Below are 20,545 nucleotides of genomic sequence, written 5' to 3' on the forward strand. Positions count from 1 at the left end.
TGAAACAGGCTGGGAGTTTTTAAAAGCCTCAGGAATCTTTTGCAGGTGTTTACAGTTAATTAGTTGATTCAGATGATTAGGTTAATAGCTCGTTTAGAGACCCTTTTCATGATATGCTAATTTTTTGAGAAGGACCTGTATAGCATATTAAAAGAGCATTATTAATATCGTAATGACCTTCTTTCATATTAATTGCTATTGAAATCAAAACATTACTTAGTAACAGTGGAATTTTATTTTTATATTTTATTAATAATTTAAAAAAAAGTATCTGGCATTGTTCAGAGGGCTGGTCCAAATGCTTTTGTGAGGTTGGAGGTTTTCTGGAGGTTTTCATAATTAGGGGACCCCTGCTGTACAGTGTGGCACAAGCTTCTTGTATTTTTATCAGACTACAGTGGCACACTGTTCCTTCACAGCAAGATGGTCCTGGGATCGATTCCAGCATAGGGTAGGCCTGCTGTCCGGTGCTTAGGTTGACTCATGGGCCTTGCAGTCCTTCTTCACTTTAACAACATTAATTTGAAGATATGTAGCTGGATTAATCCCACATCTTAATACCTTGTCCTGTTTTGTTGTGGCTGTAGTGTTTTTGATCCCCAATCACTCTACTGCTGATAATATCCTTTGAAATGTACTTGCTGTGGATTATAGATTATGGGGTTGAAGTAGGCCAGGTCATCTTTTTACACTTCAATAACAGGCATCATCTCCTTGGGTTCTGGTTAAGTTTACAGTTTAAGCACATACAAGATCATTCATGCATGTGGCACCAAAAGACCAATCCTTTTATTGAAAGGACATGGGAACTTTTGTATGCATTTTGCTGGCAATCAAATAAATCATAAAGACTGCAGGTGTGAAGGTCTGGGCACAGGAGGGCCTCTTAGTTGTCGTCATGAAGCAAAACCAACTATCCTGCAGGTTATATAGTGGGGTATATAGCTCACCTGATGCTAATTATTAGCTGTTGATAAGATGGATCTGGTTAGTTACTTGTGGGCCAGGAGGCATCAATTACAGGGCTTTTCATCTCTTGGAGAAGGGTTGAGCAGCCCTGGTTTCCAGTAGATGTATACAAAAGAAAACCTGATGCATTTATATGATGTTGTGACAGTCAGTGTGAAGATAAGTTATATATGCTCGAATTAAAAAAAGACAAAACAATATGGTCATATCAAAACCAGCAGTTGGTTTATTTGTATTTGGTGATTGTTGACTGTCGTGTCGTGAGATGGTTTGATCAGCTACATATAAAATAGGATGTGCACTCTCACATAGGCCAAGTGAGTCATGCACAACATTGTACTGTAAATAATGTTGAGGGTGGAACAACCTGTGTCAACATACAAAAATAAAGATATGTACAAAAGGTGTTTTAACGCTTTTTTAAACATATTGCAGCATCATCCCATACCAGTGAAAAAACATCTTGAAACAACACGATCACAACAACCGTAATGAAGAGTGTATACTCTACCAATAGAGAAGTACTCTTTATCTGTTTCTATAACATAACAAGATTCACTTTTATTTACATACCATGATCATTTTTGGACAAGTCTCGAAAGAAACTGAATACTTTTCATACTAGGATTGAAATATGACATACACCCACCAAGGTGTGGTGAGGATATGTTAAACATCTTTACAAATCCAGTCAAACTGGAATTTCCTTGGCATAAAGGCAGTCAATTACAGCATTTACTACATATGATACACCCGACCTTCTTCATGCTAATGCGAAAGATCGTCTCCGTACAAGTAAGGATGGGTTTTAAACAGCGGTATGCGTTTGTGTGAAGCTTTACAATATAACTTGGGTGTTCATTAAAAAACATTGTTCCCCCTGTGTCCTGTGGCAACAATCTTGAGGTTTGTGTACAGTACTGTAGAAAGATATACAAGTAGACAGACCCTGGAACAGTACAGTTCCTAATAAATAACAAAAAGCAAGGGGGGTCACTATCGCAGGAGCAGGATAAGCAGCATTAAGGGATACTAACTAGTCTTTAAATAGGATTCTGATGCCAGTTGAAACAGAGACAAAGTCATCGAGGAATCGCGTGTTCCATCCTTGTTGCTTTCAAGTGGTGAGTTAATATGGTGCATATATTGATATAGAAAGAGAGTCAGGTAACTGGTGTATGAGAGGTTTGCCATAAGGTGAGGGGAAATCCAGCAGTGGAAGACAACATCCTCCATTATTGTCATTTTCAATATGGTGCGGCAGTGAAAGAACAGCTGGACACCCTTCAAAAGCCAGAAAAAGAGAACATTCAAATTAGATTTGGACATAGTTGTAACAATGTCTTAATAATAATATGTTTAATCGACTACTATTAACCATTATTCGTAGTCTGTTGCCTCTGCCTGGGTTAAAACATACTTACATGTCTAACCACTCATCTCCTCTGTTGCATTCAGCCGGCGATGCGTTTCTGGGAGTGACTTGCGTGGCTGACAGGGTCCAGGCTGAGTGAGCGAGAAGGATAGCCCAGGGTGGGGTTTATATGGAGGGGGAAACACAGAAGCGGACGTGGGGCGACAGACAGGGTGGGCCACTGGACTGAACGCTGGTCTCATTTGAGACAGGGGCTAACGACAGTGGGCGTAGGCGGGTACACCAGCGCCACGTTGACCCTCTCGGAACCGTTCTTTGGGCAGATGATCTCAGTCAGGCCCTCAGGGCGTGGCTGGCTGAGGAGCTCACCTGAGAGAGAAGGGTAAAGAGAGAGAGAGAGAGGGAGAGAGAAGGGTAGAGAGAGAGAGAGATAGAGAGAAAGAAGGGTAAAGAGAGAGAGAGAGAGAGAGAGAGAGAGAGAGAGTAATTTATTATTATTTTTACTCAGGTGATCTTTTTACAACAATCTTCAACAATAAAAAGATTACTTGTTCTCGTGACATGAAAATGTGAGGTACGTTTGTTTTTTTGAAATAGCACATTTGCAATGAAATATCAACGACCAGAAATGTGATGAAATGTGAATTTTATGATTTTGCTGATTGGACCGCTGTGCCCAATTTGCCCACAAGAGGGCAGTTGGACCACATCATCGCCACACAACAACAGCAGCACCATAACAGTGAGTTCCCTGGAATCCCAAGTGGGGGATTTCAACAGGCTTTGTTAGACTGCTGCATATGTGAGAAGGCAGTCTATCAAAGACTGAAGCAGCATGCATGCCAGTGATAGAATGTGTGGGTCTTATTCATCCGCATTTCCGGACTCAAGGATGGTGCCTGACTGAAGGCAGAGGGTTGGCTGACAGCCAGCACCCAGCTGTATGTCACATGCTTGTGACTTCCAATTATGGGGGGGGAAAAACTAAAACGCCCATTTCACTGGCAAGCGATCTCTACGTTCAACAACCAATGTCTTGTGTGGACATCCATAAAAAAATGTCTGGCTTGTGTTCAATCTTATCTGTAGCAGTAGTAGTAGTTTATTGGGTCTTTATGCACAATTTTCCAGAATGAATGCACATAGAAATACATCTAATAAGGCCTTCAATTATGTAAATGTCTGTAAACTGAGATACTGAAAATACATAGGCAAGAAGAGGAATTTAGAGACAAGTGCAGGTCATTTTACTCTCGACAGTGTTCTGTTCTTTCCTGGAATCCTGACCCTGTGACGAATCAGCAGACCTTCAGGAAAACCTGTTTTGAGAACAAATACAGGAAGCACAGCAGGTGCTACATTGCTCAACAGGACCAGGATAGGAGAGAGAGGCACGGACACATTTCCTCTCTCCTAGGATACATATCCTCCCTCCTTTATCTCCTCCATCCTCAGCCTTTCAAGACACAGCAGAAGGAGAATCCGTGTTTTTTGTTTGTTTATATGGCGTTCAGTGTGGCACAGGCTGTCTCTGACCCTGCCTGGTTGTCCACAAACTGCTTCGTGTCTACACCTTGTGTCTAGTGTGTGTGCTCATGTGTGTTGCATGCTCAGGCGATAGGAGTTATGGGTACAAACCGAGGCAGAAACAATTGGTTAAGTCGCCTCTGACTATATTATTACTGCCAGCCTGTGTCTCCGCCTGTCAGCAAAAGTGTCGTGCTGAACCGGTACCGAGTGCAGAGAAAACCCACTAACTGGAGACTCCAAAAACCATGTGAAATCCACTCCGTACATATGACGCCGATGCATCCATTTCTCATCTGAAATAGACACTGGTTATTCTATTCCGGAAAAGATGAACTGAAATCTCCGACGCAAGCAGAGAAGAGGGAGTTGTGGCGTACAACGACGACTAAAGCGTCCGTTTCGTTTGATTTTATTCAACAGCGACATCAATTGTCCATCAGTCAAACCCTTGTCTGTGGCTAAGCTAGGTTTGTAGACCCTTGTTGTTGTTTCGGTACTGTAGCTGTGCCCATAGCCTTTTGTTAGGCATCTGCCTGAAGCTCACTAATATCGTATTGACCTGTCATCACCAGAGTCTGATCTGGGCTTATCTGCTTGAGACTCGATTGACCCGTTTCAGTGTCAGTACCTCATGTACTGACCTGCTAGTATTAACATGATACAAACGCCCAGGTCTGCTTATGTGGCTATGAGGCCCCAGCAGTAAAACCAGAAGTCTCTTAGCAACCCTATCTGGAAAGCAATAGGAATCCCTTCGTTTCTAAGGACTGGCTGGATCCGTTACCATGGTTGATATTTGCTTTGGTCTCTGTGCGGCAGACTAAAGACACTTCATTCGTGATTTATTTTCCCACACAGCTTCAAGGAAATTGCAGTTGAGTGTTAAACATATGAACAAAAGAAGAGAAAAAAAAAATGGCATTACTAGGCTGATATAATCCAAACCATTCAGCACATTAAGCATGACTGCAATGTATTTTTCCTTCTGGCAGTTTAAAGAGGTCCATCAGCCACCCAGTTCTCAGCAGCACTTAAACCATTAGGCCCATTGATTTTCTATTCTCTCGTCATCAGGGCAAGGCAGGGCTTGCTAGGCAGAGTTGTTTGACATCAGTCGGACAGCTGACCACACGACAAACAGACTATCGGGGATTACAGTCCAACAACGGTTACCACGTAGATGCCTCGCAGCAGTAGTAGAGTCGTGCTTCGAAAACGCTCAACTTTGGGATGTGGAATATGCAGCCTCAGTTTACTGAGGATGCAGCGGGTCATTTGAAAGCACTTCATTCCGGTAAGTCGCTTGGCACAGACATCTTAGTGTGGAGGAGTGCGTTACAGGAAGCAGATGCTGAATCATGCAGGCCGTTTACTCTGGTTGTCCCTGAACTGGGTCAGAGAGAGCACAGTGGAACACCTCGGCCCACTCTGGCGGCTGGCCCTCTTCCCCCCCGATGACTGTCAATAACCTGGAGAGGGAGGGGGGGGGGAGGGGGTGTCTGGCTGACACGCGAGCTAAGGTATGTGCCCCCCCCCCCCCCCACTCCCCCACCTCATTGTGTGACAAGGACTAGTTGTGGAGATGGAGACACACTCCTACTCTGCTTGCTTGAGCTTGCTCCTCGTCTGCATTTCCTCCGCTCCTTCTCTCTCCGCCTCAGAGACTTGCCCGCGAAAGAGAAAGGTCTATTTTTCCCCAGGCGGCATCAGAAGAAAAAAGGGTAGTTTTCCTGTGTCTAAAAAACAAACCCGTTGGAAGCAGCCAGCTGGACGTGTTTTAGACAAACACGGGAGGAGACCGGCTGTGCCTTCAAGGTCTGCTCCCTTTACAATGGCCTCCGCAGGCCTCGGCCCTTCACTTCCTCTTCCTCCCTGGTGTGAGACTCTGCCAAGGCGGTTTCACAGAAGGGTCTCCAGGGAACATGGGAGAGGAGGGGCAACTGGGCTTCGGGAGGGGTGGAGTTTGGAGTTCACGCCGTCTTTCTGACAGTGATGGATGAATATCACACATTGAGATGGACGAGGGCTTCTGAATAAACAAAATGCATGCAAAGGCGCCCTTTCTTTGTTTGTCTGTTTGCATAGACCGATAAATGGATCACTGATGTAATCAACCTCCTGCCTTGTGTTGGAAAAGGATCGACTGCAAGGTCAGTCTGTTCCTAGTTTTTATCTCTCCATTTCCAACCATAGATTAGGGGCACTGACTTCTAAGCAGAAGGCTGAATTTATTTCCTGTTACTCTTCTTCATCCACGGGTGACCTCATCTTCCCACTGAGAGAAACTTCCTTATTACCGACGCAACTTTTCTCCCGACTGGAAGTCAAAGTCCCAAGGATGGACTTCTAGGCTTTTCGTAATACAGTTGTTCACATTCTTTACATTCACAAGCAACTCCAACTGAATGCTTCGTGCGCTATCCCGATGAACAAAGATAATGAAACTGACTAATGACCGAGGCGGTGACTTTGTCTCTGTTCTCTTACTAAGAAGCGTGACAACGCCTGGCAAAATGCCCACACCAGGGTTGAGCTGTAGGCTGGCCAGCTAGCTGTCCCCTGCCAACTCTCTCTCACTCCATATTAATGAGGGTGGAATGACAGGAGACAACGGATACCCCCTCCACTTTCTCCAGTTCCTGAGCACAGCTATCAACACAAGCCCTGTCAGAGCAGCTACCACAACGACCCTACATGGAAGTACACGGCACGAACCAAACATACAGCACCCCGTCTAACAAAATCCCACTCTCCTGCAACTCCCAAACGCAATAAGGTGGTTGGGCAAGGAACAAAAAGGATGATATTTGGCCGAATCCAAAATCAGCTTATGTCACAGGAAAGGGATTTTTTTTTGGGGGGGGGGACCAATTTCGTAGTCTAATCCAGCCCAATCCACGGCCGACGCTCCCAGAGATAACCTCTCTCTCACGGCCAGCTCTCCGCAGCATTATTCCACAGGATTAAACTGAAGATTTGTCAACGTGCTGCGCTCGTGCAGCAGCCTAAAACAAAAGAGAATCATCCCGAGTGTCGCACGGCCTCATCCCTGCCTCATCCCTGCCTCATCCCTGCCTCATCCCTGCCTCATCCCTCTCCCCTCCCGCAACACCACGCAGCCTCAGGTCGAGCGGAGTCTGATTAACATATACGTGTGTGTGTGTGTGTGTGTGTGTGTGTGAGTGAGAGAGACACAGAGACACAGAGACAGAGAGACACAGAGAGACAGAGAGACAGAGAGAGACATAGAGAGACAGAGAGAGAGACAGAGAGACAGAGAGAGACAGAGAGAGAGAGAGACAAAGAGACAGAGAGACAGAGGGAGACAGAGAGAGAGAGACAGAGAGAGAGAGAGACAGATAGACAGAGAGAGAGAGACAGAGAGAGGGGAGGGGGGCTCACAGCTGGGTCAAACAGAATAATCAAGTGGATCTAAAAAAGGAGGAGACCCCCCGCCCCCCCTCTCGTTCTCTAGCAGTCTGGGGACAAAGGAGGATAGTGGTGGTGCCCCCCCGCCCCTCCAGCACAGCCTCCTCTGTCCCACTGGGGGTAGGGCAGGGAGGGGCAACACCTCAGACAAAAGCCCTACAACTGGAAGGCCTGTGGCTGATCCTGCACCGAGCACGCTCTTGGTCATTAGCATGCACACACACGCACATTCCACACCAGAAGAAGATGTGATTCCTCTGCTCTAGATAGGGAAATGTTTTTAATAGACACACACACACACAAAAAAACATGCATAGCAATACACCCTTATTTTTTACGTTATCTAAATGGGGATACCCATTCCAAATAAATATATCTGGAATACAGATAGGGTGAGGGTGATTACGTTAGCAGGTCCAAAACGTTGTGTAAGAGAAGGTTGACGTCGTCTCTGACGGGTATCCACTCACATTCCGTAAGGTTTTCCAGGGTATCCATGCAGAAACATGGTTCTCTCCAACTTTTACTGCCTGTATTGTGGTTTAAATGTGTCTGGGAAATTCACCTCAGGTGCACACGAGCTGGATGTCCCTCAAATGCTGTCAAAACACAGACAAAGAATCTGCAGTTGCACAAGGGAACGGGGGAGCTCAATCCAGACAGAGAAGCTGGTGGATACACAGGAGGGAGGAGATTTAAGGTTTGTGTTGTGTAAGCCTATGAAGTTTATAATTGGACAGCCCAGCTCGGCCATCTTTAATGCAGTCTGAGAGAGCAGGCCTTTGGGTAGAAGTGTACAGGCAGCAGTACAGTTCACCCCGGCAGGGAGTGAACAGTGTGTGTGTGTGGGGGGGGGGGGGGGGGGGGGGGGGGGACAGAGGCCACCGTCAGCTGCCCTAAGATCCAGAGGCCGGCAGCTCAGTCACAGGATTATCACCGCGTTGCGCTTAGGCAGTCAGTCCAGACGACGTCACACAAGGTCACGTTATCAACACACTCCGGCAGAGATAAGCGCACTCTGTCTCCCTCCCTGACAGACAGACGCACTCTTAGTACAGTCTTTCCTTCTGTCTCCGCTTGGCGACAGAACCACGCGCGGCTTAGCAGCCGGTCGGGTGATCAGATGTGGTTGAGTCGGCGCTGTGTGCTGAGGTGAACTCTCCCCTGGCGGTCTGACCTGCAGTGCTGCCATGTGATGGAGAAGAGGACCGAGTCTAGACAGGGACAGCCACACCACGCTATGAGTCAGCATGACAGCCACCTAGATCACGTTAGCATGCTAGCAAGGGGTTAGGCTAGGTTACGCCTCGGTAGTTGGAAAATGTCGAAACATCAATGGCATCATGAATACGCTCTGCAAACACAAGGTGCGGAACAGAAGAGTCTTCTGAGCTGACATGCGGTTGTTCAGCTACATTAGTGAGGGTTGGCAAATGGCTGCACATTTTGACTAGGAGGCTACATGTACTCATTAGATCTAGGCAGCACACTTGCAGCTCTCGTCTAAAAGAATCAACATATCGAGAAAGCCTTTGATGTCAGAAGGAAAAAGGTTGGATTTAGATGGAAAAAAAGTGCACAGACAAAGATTAGTCCCTGGATAAAAACCCGTATTTGAGAATAGGGCGCAATAAGGTTGAATATCGAACATGTTGCAAAACATACACAACTATGCCAGAGACGTACAGGAAAACACAGAGAGAAAATGTGGCTCTAAAACATCATACATGAAAGTAATCCTGTTTGAACATTCAGCTCTTGACACGAGTTTGGAGCCTTAGGAATGTGTGGCCTATTTCCATGGCTGAGAAGATAGCCCCAAAATAACCAATTCTGGCCATTCCACAGGGGGGTAGCCTTGGAGACGGTCCTGCAAACAGCTCAAGTGGGTCCACAGTGAATTCTGCAGGGAGAAAGGGTCCTCTGGGGTCCTCCGAGCTGGAGAGGCCGAAGGGGTGAGAGCCAACAGCACCTGAGTTTTCAAGATGGCTGTGATTTTGAGGCTTCAAGTTACCGCACAGAACTCGTCAGGACTAAAGGTTGTGAGGTGAAACAGCATTGGCCGGATTTCCCAGATTCGTTAAGAAGCTCCTAACGCTAACATCTTCTTAAGACCGTTCTAAGAGCGTTCTAGAGCACTCTTAGAACGTTCTTAAGACGTTCTTAGCGTTAAGAGCTTCTTAACGAATCTGGGAAACCCGGCCATTGTCAGTCAGTGAAACGAAGTGCGCGTGAGTGGTTGTCAAGCTACACATCCAGATGTGAACATCTGGCGCTTAAATGATCAGCGTCGTCAAGCAGCTCAGCCGGGAAGCCCCATGCCCACTATATTCTGAAGCTGTCCAATCAGGCTTTCCTATTCCCACCGACCCATACGCAAACACACAGATCATCAAGATGTCTAGTTAACGAGACAATCCTTAGGGATCAATGCTAATATCTACAGTAGGGTCACATTCGGATAACACTGCACTTCATCTGGCTTGCAGCATGGTCAGACATCAAACTATGAATTTGATGTTCTATTGGTCGGTGACCCAGGGTGACCTACTGTTGAGCACAACCTGCCTTCAGGGAGCTGACACATTTAGAGAAGTGGGGTGCCCAAACTGGAATCCCCTCTTACAGGAGAAGTTTAGCCCGATGCTCACCAAAGCAGAAGAGCATGTTAGGTCGTCGTCGTTATCTACCGCTTGTCCGCCATGTTAGGTCCTCATTTCAATATCACGAAAACGTAGGAACATATTAAAACTCTCAATGGAGCGCCTCTTCGCAACACAACAAGATTGAATCTTTCACTGGGGACGTTAGTGGCTTTCACATTTACAGAGTAATGTGCCAGTAAAAATGAACACATTTTGTGTGAATCATAAGACCTGTCGAAAATGTTGATTACAAAAACGACGTTACAGACATCAACAGCAACCGGATGAGATCATCTTCCCACAGTAAAGAGGGCCTCCTAAAATAGTTGTCCAGCTTTAGAGGTCAGTAACACACAGGGAGAGAGAGAGGCCTCTGACTGGTGGAACCCAGAGCAACATTGTGTAACGGCTTATGAAGGGAATGCAGAAGATGGGGGGCTTTAATGAACCGTTATGGCCATTAAACAGGCGGCGTTCCACTTCCAACACAACAACACAGAGCCAACTCCACATCCAGCGTGCAGCTTGGGGTTGGATTGATTACGGTTCCTCGCACATGCGGGACTGAGAGGAACACGATGGGCGGTCCGCCAGGCGCTGAATACCACTTCTCCCCCCCCCCCCGACAGCTGTGCTTCCTCCACCGCCCTGACATGACACTACATCCTCCGAACACCCATCTCTGGCGCTACGCAGTTTACTCTGTCCAAGCCAACGCTGTGGGAGCGCCCATTGGGTCTTTTCTGCAGCCTTGCGTCAGTACTTGGCTTCACAGATAGTGTTCCGACTTGTCACGTTTCAATCTAAGCAAAGCAAGTGTCTTCGCCCAGAGGGCATGGGAGCTCTGGCGAGCTGTGATCAGGATTGATTCCTTCTAAGCATCCGTATTCTCCACCCTCAGTTCCCAGGCTGGAGAGCCTGTCGGGGAGTGTGCTTTGACCGGAAGGAAGGTCTACAAGCGCCAACCAGGAGCATTAAGGGACTGCCCTAATTTCATTTCCAAGAGAGCCACTTCCCTTTATTGCAGACAATAGACTGAAATAGCTAGTGGACAAGCCCCCCTGTTTTTACAACCCTGATGCCGCTAATAACTTCAGCACTAAAGGGAAAGGGTTAGGAGAAATGTAAATACTTAAATAGTTTTGATCATTTAGACATGCTACAGAAAAAACAACTAAAAAACAAGAGAGAACTGTGTGACGGAGAAAACGTATACACAAATAAAAAGGTACAGGGCTGTAGATGATGCTTACTGGCTTGTCAGTGCTTACTTGAAGTACCATACGGCCTACTGACAAATTGCTACAACTGTGTCAGGGCGGCTGTGGTACGAAGAAGCATTCAGAAGCTGCTATAACAAGCCAAGTATCGAGTAGCAACTTTCCTGTGGTCGCAAGGCTAGCATTTAGCAGCAGTGGTTTCCACCTCCTTCAAGCCTCTTGGCTCTTATTCACACAGTAAATCATTACAGCCCATTTTCAGCACGGCAGATTGATATTCCATCAGTGGGTGGAAAGGTTTGCCACAGCCACACTCCGGTAGTTAGGCTTCTGGGTTGTATCTAACAGAAACGTCTGTCTGGAATAGGAATAGAAACCGTTTTAGAATAACAGTGTCACTATCGTTTAGTTGGTTTGTTAGAGCAGAGCCGAACCCCAAATCTGCGTGCTGCAACCCAAAAGAGTAAGAAGTGAAGCATTCGTTTGGTTGTTTAAGTGATGTGGTTCCATACTCCACAGCAAGCTTTGTATCAGAAGTCAGAATCTCTGCAGCAGGGGTCAAGCGATGAACTCTTGTGTTCCAGGTGATTAATGACATCATTGCTCCGGGAACTCCACAGGAGAAAGGCCCCGCCCCTTCTCTTCCCCTAGCCACTGTCCATGTCACATGTCTAAGATAACGCAGCGGGCTTACTGAACACAATGACATAACAGGATTGTCCCCTCAGAGATTACCAGACTGTTGTTGTGACAGATTTAATCTAGAAAACGAAAAATAACAATGCAGACGAGGTAAACAACAGTTACTGATTACAGTTCTGACCATATACCTCGTGTTGCTCGTCTTGCCACATTTGAGGCTCCCTTATGGTAGTGTGTGAAATGTGAATCTGAGTACGGGCCACAGTACAAGAGCTGAAAGTGATTCGCTGACAACATAAGAGCATTCAGTTTCAGCCGCATCCGAAGAGACAGCATGCATGCAGACCCACAGCACAAACAATAATAGGATGACTTATGTACTGAACTATATGGAGTTGGAGTTAAGGGTTCAAGGCGGCTGAACTTACTGCCTGCATGTACACACACACCACGTACAACTGATTAGTATTTTCCAGGCAGGTAGAATTTCAGAAGGCTAGTCCAAATGCTATGACTAAACCACGGCAAAGTTCCCTGCCACACAAATATGATAATGTTCCTGATAAAGACCCACATCCATAAAAACGCGTACCCTGAGCAAAGACTCTACCCTCTACACAGATAAAATGTCTAAAGGTAAGCCACAACACAAATCAGGACTAACATCCCCCCACATCATTCATGTAACATGATTGATGTTTGAGCTTGTTTCAGACCACTTGTTTTACTCTTCGACATCATGTTAGCCTTGAAGGTATGTAGCCTACCTTTGCACTGTCAAAAGAATATCCATTACATTAGACAAACTGGTTCCTTTAGCTCCCAGGTTAAGAACAATACACTTTCCCTCAGTAAGTAATGCAGTCTTCCCAGAAGATCCTTTAGGGGATGGAAGTAACCTGGATAGATGCCCATAAAAATAGTTGCAGCGTGGCGGAAACTCGTCCTCAATAAACCGGGCTTGGCATCATGGCACCGTGAAAGGGTATTACATTTCAAACTACCGAGCAGGTGCCTGGGGACATGACTCAACAACTTCAGATACCGTGAGAGAACATTTCTCAAACAACAAAAGAGTTATCGGGACAGAAATGAACTTGAACGGAGAGAAAACGTGTCCAAACAGATGTCCCCGGTAAACTTCATACCTTTAAAAGGCAGACTCACCGCCTAGACAGGTACCGTTAAATGTCACCGTTGCCCCCGTTGAAGCCATGGCTGAGGATAGGGAGGCTTGGGAGGGTTGTAAGCTAAATGTAAACAAGGTTCGAATTCATTCGTTTTTCTTTTTCTCTCAGAGTGGACATTCATGGACACGTGTGTGTGTGTGTGTGTGTGTGTTAGCGTGTGCATTTGTGTACATGTGACATGCAAGTCTTGTGCTTTCAGAGATTATTACCTAACCGGCTCGCTGACTTCTTGGCAGGTCACCTGCAGGACCACAGTTGGGGGTGGCCTAACCCTAGCAAATCTTCTAACTGGATTAAAGGGGTTTGCAGTGTTAGTTGCTCAGACTGGGCATAAGTATTCACAAGGAGGGAAAGTTCTCCACGGGGTCTGTAATAAATCAGGGGGCGGTTCTTGGCAAGGTACTCATCACTTTGAACCCGTTTACCACAAATCTAAAAGTAGCTTCACAGGTCCACTTTTTAGATGTGATGTACTGTATGTTTGTGCAGGGTACTGTAAGTAGAGAGACATTAGATTACGGTAGTCATCTAGGGTAATCTCTCTATGCTCATTAGCATGATACGGGTGCACTGAAATTATATTAGGCATGTTAAGAAGCTCACACGTTGTCATAGAGAAATATAGGCCACTAGGCCAGATTTATTGGACAGTACGTCCACTAACAGTAGGCACCAGGCTAACTGGCAAACAGCTGAGTGGCTGATACTTTGAGGTACAGGAGAAGGGCAGAAGCCAGGCTGTCTGCCAGCCATCAGGCTCTGGTTTCTCACACATCTTTCACTCAGGGTCGACTGACGGTAGATAGGACGTCTGCACACCCTTTGATCCACCCGGTGGGTTCGACGAGTGGGAGAGAGACATGTGCCTTGACACCAAAGCCTGGTGTATGTCCTCAGATCCACCCCTTAGATTCTGTCCAATGTGGATTACCCCACCAAGGACTAAAAAGAACCCAACGGATTGGTGACTCGACCAAACATTAACCAACGGGTCTGAACGTCATGGTCGGCGTGTGCAGGATATCCAGGTTAAGACCAAGCGAAAGTTTGGAGCTGTACATATGTACAGGGATAAAAATATCCACCATTCCATTAACTCTCAACATAAATAGCAACTATGTGACAAGCTCTGCATCTGGCTCAGGGTCCCCTCAGATGAGTGCTGACTTCTGAACTGGTACTGAATGACTTCTGAACAGGACCCGTCAGCCCTGAGACTCACAAGTGAGGGAGCGTTGGAAGGTTCATGGGATCTGTTTCTAAACAGTGCAGTGGTTAGTGGTGTCACAATCTCTTGGTTTGACTACACTTTGAGGTCTTGGAAAAAGCCACATATCCTTTTAGAGTAGTTAAGGTTTCACTATCTGCCCCATGATCATGTGGTGAGTCATAGTACACCCAAAGGAATGTGTGCTGGGTGAAGGAAAATAAGTTAATTTGTTTCTCAACACTCTTACTCCATTCAAACGCACACAATCACACACATACTATTGACCCCACATACACAATCCCTCGCAAGCTAAGGATAGGAGGTTCATGTAGGAGGGAGAGCATGCATGACATTTTCCAGATCAGCAGCGATTTTTCCAGATCAGCAGCGAGCAAACCAGAATCTTGAGAAGGGGAGAATGTCTTTGTTTGATTCAGAAATTTCCGGAAACAGATGAGGAAAAGATCGACGGAACTCTCCTCTCTACATCCCAACAGAAGAAAAGACTGCCTGTTTAGTCTGTCTAGGAGAAAGGAACCCCAACACTGCATCAACAAGCAGCGGCAGCCAAAAATATAATGTCCATATTAGGCCAGATGAAAAGTTAGTGTTGCTAAATGTAGGATAATACCTACTCTTGTTGGAAAGGTATTCACGATTAACTTTTATAGACATAACAAATGATCACACTGCTAAGTTGTTTAGCAGTGTGTCGCGATTTGTAATACATATAAATTAGGTCCTTCAGGTAAACTTGCAGTGAAGTAGCTTGACGAGCTGATCCAGTCAACCCAACAGCAGTATAGTTACCTGCTAACTACTTAAGAAGGTATCCATTCCCAAAATCCCAGTCTCTGCAACACATTACATCGGCAACTCAATCAACATGACCTTAACCCCTCTTCCTATTCCGACAAGTCCATTTTGTGGGTCACATTCCCCAACGCTGAATCAGTTAAACAGTCATGGGCTCAGTGAGTTAGGCCTTGGAGTCACAGTTAAAATGTATCTAAATAAACATTCATCTTCCTGCGTGGCCAAAGGTCCTGATATTGTATCCCGACAAAAAGGAGGAAATGCCTAGACCAAAGTGGAGTGAGGCTGGATTGTGTTCAATAATCCAGTTACCAAAGGATCCATTTTGTTTTCAGTCGTTGTCTTGTAGTAGGTAGCACATCCAGGTTTTTACTGTCCATGCAAAGACAAGCTAGTGCGAAATCCGCCTAAAGTCTTATCTTACAGAAACACATTAGAACTCAATGTTATCAAACCAAGTGTTAAAAATAGGATAGCATGCTAAACCAAAATTGGGTCAATATTTCTTTTACTATCACTGAAAAAATTGGCAACTCAGATTGGAGGGGTGTATGTATTGCTGTAGCCAGAATTGGGCCTACTCCTAGTTCTCTGCTAGGAACGACTATTGAGACTGCTGCTATTATCCACTGAGTCTATACGCCTGTCTAAGCTCCAGTGTATTCATGCAGCCACTGGTGTGAGTCCTAGGCCAGTCAGACAGTTGCTCCGGAAGCCCAGGCACAGCAGTAGAGGAGCTTTGAAAAAGCACTGCCTCGTGTCTAATGATTCAAACCAGCAACGTCGCAGACATGAACTAATCCACAAAGACTTCCAAAGCCCTTCCTAGGCCGGGCCAGGCCAGAGACGGGCGGGGGGTGGGAGGGGGGGGGAAGAGGAACAGGGTGGAATGTTAAAGTAAAGAGAATGAGGGAGCAGACACAGGGAGAAGAAATTAAGAGGAAGAAAAAAAGTAAGGAGGCGTGTGGAATTGAGTAAATGCGCCACAACCGCACCAGCTGTCACTCTGTCACTTGCCTCCAGGGCCACCTCTACACTGAATTCTGTATGCTGGTGCAATCTTCAAACCCATCTCTGTTAAAATGACTGAATTTGTTTTGTTTCTGTGCCATTGTTTCAGGGGAAACAAAAGGAAGACTGATTAGACAAAAAGAATGATGTCATCAGCCATCTCTACCTCAATCTCTCCTATTGTACACCCAGCGGTTTCAAAAGATAACGTGTCATTGCTGGTCAAATACAAAAACCTGCCCACCTCTTCTTGAAGTGTGATTCACATTCCAAGAAGAAGAAAAAAAAAAGGTATGGTACGTTGCTATAGTAATCCCTGTCCATCCCCGTGTCAGAACTTGTCTGTGATCTCAGCAGGAGGCTGAGAGACAGCTCTGAGGGTAATTTCTGTGTCTGAGGTGGGGCCAATCACCCACTAACCCCCCCTTTCCCCAGCTAATGACACCACCAGGGCACTGTAGCCTTTGTGTAGCTTCCATTCCACACTGACAGAATTTCATGAGTCATCCACAACAGTCTTCTTGTGAACAGAAAAACCTATTCTGTCTGATACAGCACAGTATTTACTGTAAGGAACATGTCATGTTACATATTAGGACAAATCATTCTCTTTTATACATTACCAGCAGCAAAAGAGTATTAAGAAAAATTCATCTTAGTTTTCCCCCTGATAACTTTGAATGACGTCACCGTGATTCAAAGCGTCCTGTAAATGGTGTGAGAGAGAGAGAGAGAGAGAGAGAGAGAGAGGGAGAGAGAGACAGAGACAGAGAGAGAGAATATACCTGGAAAGGTGTGTGGGTTGGGCGACCCTCTCTTGAGGCACTTAGAACACAGCACATGGACCGAGTAGTGGAGGCCAGGCCACTCCTGCAGAAGCACATTCAGTTCCTCCACGAGGGGGGTTATGGCTTGCCAGGCCGTCCAGATATTTGGCAGGGAGGCGTGGCTGGCTATGGACAGGGTCTCTGCCTGCAGACTGCCCTGAGCCGGCCGGTAGCTGACCACCACAGGCACTTTACCACGATAGGCAAAGATATGATGCCTACCATCTGACCGCTGGACCACGTGGCGGTTGATTTGCACACTGTAGCGGGCAAATAGTCCGGGAGGGAAGAGGAAAGGAAAGCTGTACTCGATCTGAAGCTGCTCCACCGAGAAGAACTGACTGGCGACCACGGAGCCCCCGCCCACCCAGGCCTCCGCATGGGGCTCCTCGCTGCTGACGTAGCTGGGGAACTTGTACCACACCGTGGCTCCGTTCAGAGGCTTGCTCCGGGGCTTGTTGATACAGTAGCACACCCCCATCTTCTCCAGCAGCTCCATGATGAGGTGGAGGTCCTGCTGCGTCTGGATGAGGGGCCTCAGGAGGAGCCGGATCACGTTGGAAGGCAGCAGGCCGTGGTTGAGGAACCCCTCCACGTGGTGTCGCAGGTGGCTAGCCCTGAGGTTTTCGCCCTTCTCCTCCTCGATCACGTGACCCACCCTTCCCTTGTCCCCCAGTTCCCCGGTGGAGAGCAGCCTGTCTAGCAGCACGGCCTCGTCTCTCTGAAAGAACACGTTGAGGATGGCGATGAAGCGCGGCAGGTTGTGGAAGACGTACTCTTTCAGCGTCAGGCTGTCCTCAAAGTAGAGTAGTTTGCCACTCTCGTGCAGGTAGGACAGGGCACACTGGAGACGGTCCTCCGTGAGTCCAGCCTGGAGGCCCAGACGGGCCGAGTCCCACCACGAGAGCCACAGTTCCTGGGGTTTAAAGTGCAGCTCCTCCAACATCTGCCAGGACTTGGGCAGCACGCGGTGGAGGTTGGGGAAGATCTCCCGTTGGTCGGCAACCGACATGAGCTTCTCCCTCAGCCTCTGGATGTTCCTCTGGGACTCCGTGCAGCTGACGCACAGGACGGGCGACAGGATCTGCAGCCTGTGGTTGAGCATGTACTGCAGTTGGGCCTTCTTCCGTCGCAGGTTCTTGTCCGAGACGCTGTAGAAGACGATGTGGGGGCTGGAGGTGCGGACGTTGAAGCCCTGCTCCAGGGCCTGGTCCACCTGCTGGACGAGACTCTTCAGACACTGCGTGTCTCGTTTCTCCTGTACGGCTATCTGTCTGTGGATGTCCAAGCTCTTCTCCTCCACTTCCATTTCGCCGCACAGGTCTGTGTGCGTGCCCACCGTACACACCACAGCGTGGGGCACTTTGGCACTAAGGAGGTGGAGAAAGTACCCAACATGGGCGTAGAAGTTGTTGGGCGTGTATGTTTTCAAGTTCACCACGAGCACGTACAGAGCACCGGGGGAGAGAAAAAACGGTTTGATGAGGTCATAGTTTTGCTTCCCTGACAAATCATACACGAGAAAAGTAAGACTGCGGTCGACGTCGGCCACCCAGTTGGTCACTTCAATCCCTTTGTTTCCTTGGACACATGCAGGATCGTGCCTCTGGCTGACCACACTCTCCTTGAGCTGCGTTTTGCCAGCGTTTTGCATCCCCATCAGGACGAGTTTTAACCGAGGCTTCACAGCCAGCTGGGAGTGTGCAAGTTCCTTTTGATAGGCAGCGATGTAGGGGATCCCTTTCATACACACCTCATACGGAGGCTGGATGAGAGGGTTATCCTTCACCTTCCAAATGTTCACCTTAGAGAGTTTCCCAAAGTTGTCGGGGAGTATGGCTATTTGGTTACCCTGTAATACAAGCTCTTCCACTCTCTCCAAGTCCACAATAGAATCTGGCAAATAGGTGATTTTGTTGTTGTCCAGCCACAGGTTGACCAGATTAACCAGCTGGCCTATCTCCTTTGGGATCAAAGTCAGTTTATTCCGGCTCAGATAGAGCTCCTCCAGTCCTGCGATGTTCAGAATAACATGGGGAAACTCCTCAAACTCATTGGAGGAAAGATTAACCATTTTTAGTCTCTGCAGAGTGCCGAAGGAACAAGGCAGAACTGTGAGGTTGTTACTATCCAGCATAAGACTCTCAAGATTGTGCAGGTGACAAAAGGTGTCAGGTAACATGGAGATGTGAAGGCTGCTGAGCCACAAGATCTTGATGGGCTGAAGCTTTAGAATGTCTCTGGGCAAATCCTCAAATTTATTCCCCGAACAATCAAGCTCTTCCAGATCACCGAGGGCAAGGATCTCTGGAGGAAAATGGCTCATCTTATTGTGATCAGCATCTAACGTCCGCAGCTTTTTGAGCTGGGAGAAGGACCGGGGAAAATCATGTAGGTCATTGAAGCTTATGTCGAGCTCCTCTAAGCACTGAAGTGCTCCAATCTGGGTTGGCAGGTACTGGATTTTATTGTGACTGATGCAGAGCTTCTTCAGTCCCTTCAGTAGGCCTATGTCCTCGGAGAAGCTCTTAAGACAGTTGTGGCTCATGTCTAATTCCACCAGCTGCCCAAGCTCAAACACTACACAGGGAACTGCTGCAAACTTGTTCCTGCGGAGAATGAGGATACGCAGGTTGATAAGGGTGGCCCCTAATCCCTCCGGTAGCTCCTGCAGCGAGTTGTTGCCCAGGTTGAGTACCTCGATCTCGTTAATATTTTCAGGTAGCATAATCTTTTGGTTATTTTTGGAGCAAAGGGTGAGTTGACGCAGGCTGCTTCGAAGCTTCCTTGAGCGGAGAGCTGCGTCTCTCCACAACCTGGCCGTTTTGAGGTTGTTCTCCTTGTCCTCCATCGTATTGCAGCCCGCCCCCCCCTCCTCCTTGTTTTCATGGAGAGCTTTCATAAATTATACTGGAAGCATGGTGCTCAATGTGCCTCAATACCGAGAAAGGCGCTCATCTAGTCATCGTTAGATCAACATTCCCCAAAAAACAAATGTGTCATTTCGAGCAGGGAGATCGTCATCTTTTTCAATCGTATCAAGGCGACTGGACTTCAGCAGTAGGTATTCACGCATCATCTTTCTCTACGCCACAGACTATCGAATAGAAATACACCTAGCTACCGCGGCTCACGAATCCATTGTCAGTCCAACCCAAGTGCCGTTCGGTCGAGTTTTCTTATATCGATAAATCCAGTTAATTTCCATTCGGTTAAAAAGATTCAACCCTCAAAACAACGGATGGCCCTCTCGATCTATTCTGCATGCGTTATCTCCGCCTGCTGTTCAGCTACTTGTGTTCTCATGCTATCTGCAGTCCTTGCTGTTGCGCGCTCATGTCAGGGGGGAGTGGAACAGCAGCAACGCCCGTCCAGTCACTGCGTCAGATTTTCGAACCCACCTTCCTACCTTCTTGTTGTGAAATTAACCAGGAGGCAAAAGTATTATTTTCAACTAACATGTATTTACTGTTAAATCTCTAAGATAGATACTTGCGAGCTTGAATGAAAATTGGACATTGTATTTTTATGGATACCAGTTATTTTACATAATTTAACCAAATCTAATGTAAAGTATGAACCCTCAGACTTGGTAGGTGCAGGGGAGGTTCTACCATTTCAACTGGAGGGGTGGGGGCCTACTGTTAGATGGGCCAGTTTCATTACAATATTATTGTTGTC

The 20,545-nt window shown here is 47.0% G+C and overlaps 1 protein-coding gene across 1 annotated transcript; it reads right to left on the reverse strand.

Annotated features, from left to right (window-relative positions):
- Window positions 1-1,179: 1,179 nt before the first annotated feature.
- mfhas1 (multifunctional ROCO family signaling regulator 1) lies at window positions 1,180-20,204 on the reverse strand. The gene is made up of 3 exons (XM_047014783.1): window positions 16,823-20,204; window positions 2,394-2,713; window positions 1,180-2,253 (listed from the first exon to the last, which is right to left on the reverse strand). Exons 1-2 carry the CDS (start codon window positions 19,764-19,766, stop codon window positions 2,583-2,585), a joined length of 3,075 nt encoding a protein of 1,024 aa, XP_046870739.1. The 5' UTR covers window positions 19,767-20,204; the 3' UTR covers window positions 1,180-2,253; window positions 2,394-2,582.
- Window positions 20,205-20,545: the final 341 nt, after the last annotated feature.

Source organism: Hypomesus transpacificus, unplaced genomic scaffold (assembly GCF_021917145.1).
Source record: "Hypomesus transpacificus isolate Combined female unplaced genomic scaffold, fHypTra1 scaffold_27, whole genome shotgun sequence".
Classification (NCBI taxonomy): Eukaryota; Metazoa; Chordata; class Actinopteri; order Osmeriformes; family Osmeridae; genus Hypomesus; species Hypomesus transpacificus.

Coding starts and splice junctions, on each gene's coding strand:
- mfhas1 (XM_047014783.1), bottom strand. CDS start 19,766: ATGAAAGCTCTCCATGAAAACAAGGAGGAGGGGGGGGCGGGCTGCAAT. Junction 2,714..16,822: donor CAACCCACACACCTTTCCAG/GTATATTCTCTC, acceptor CTTCTCTCTCAG/GTGAGCTCCTCAGCCAGCCA.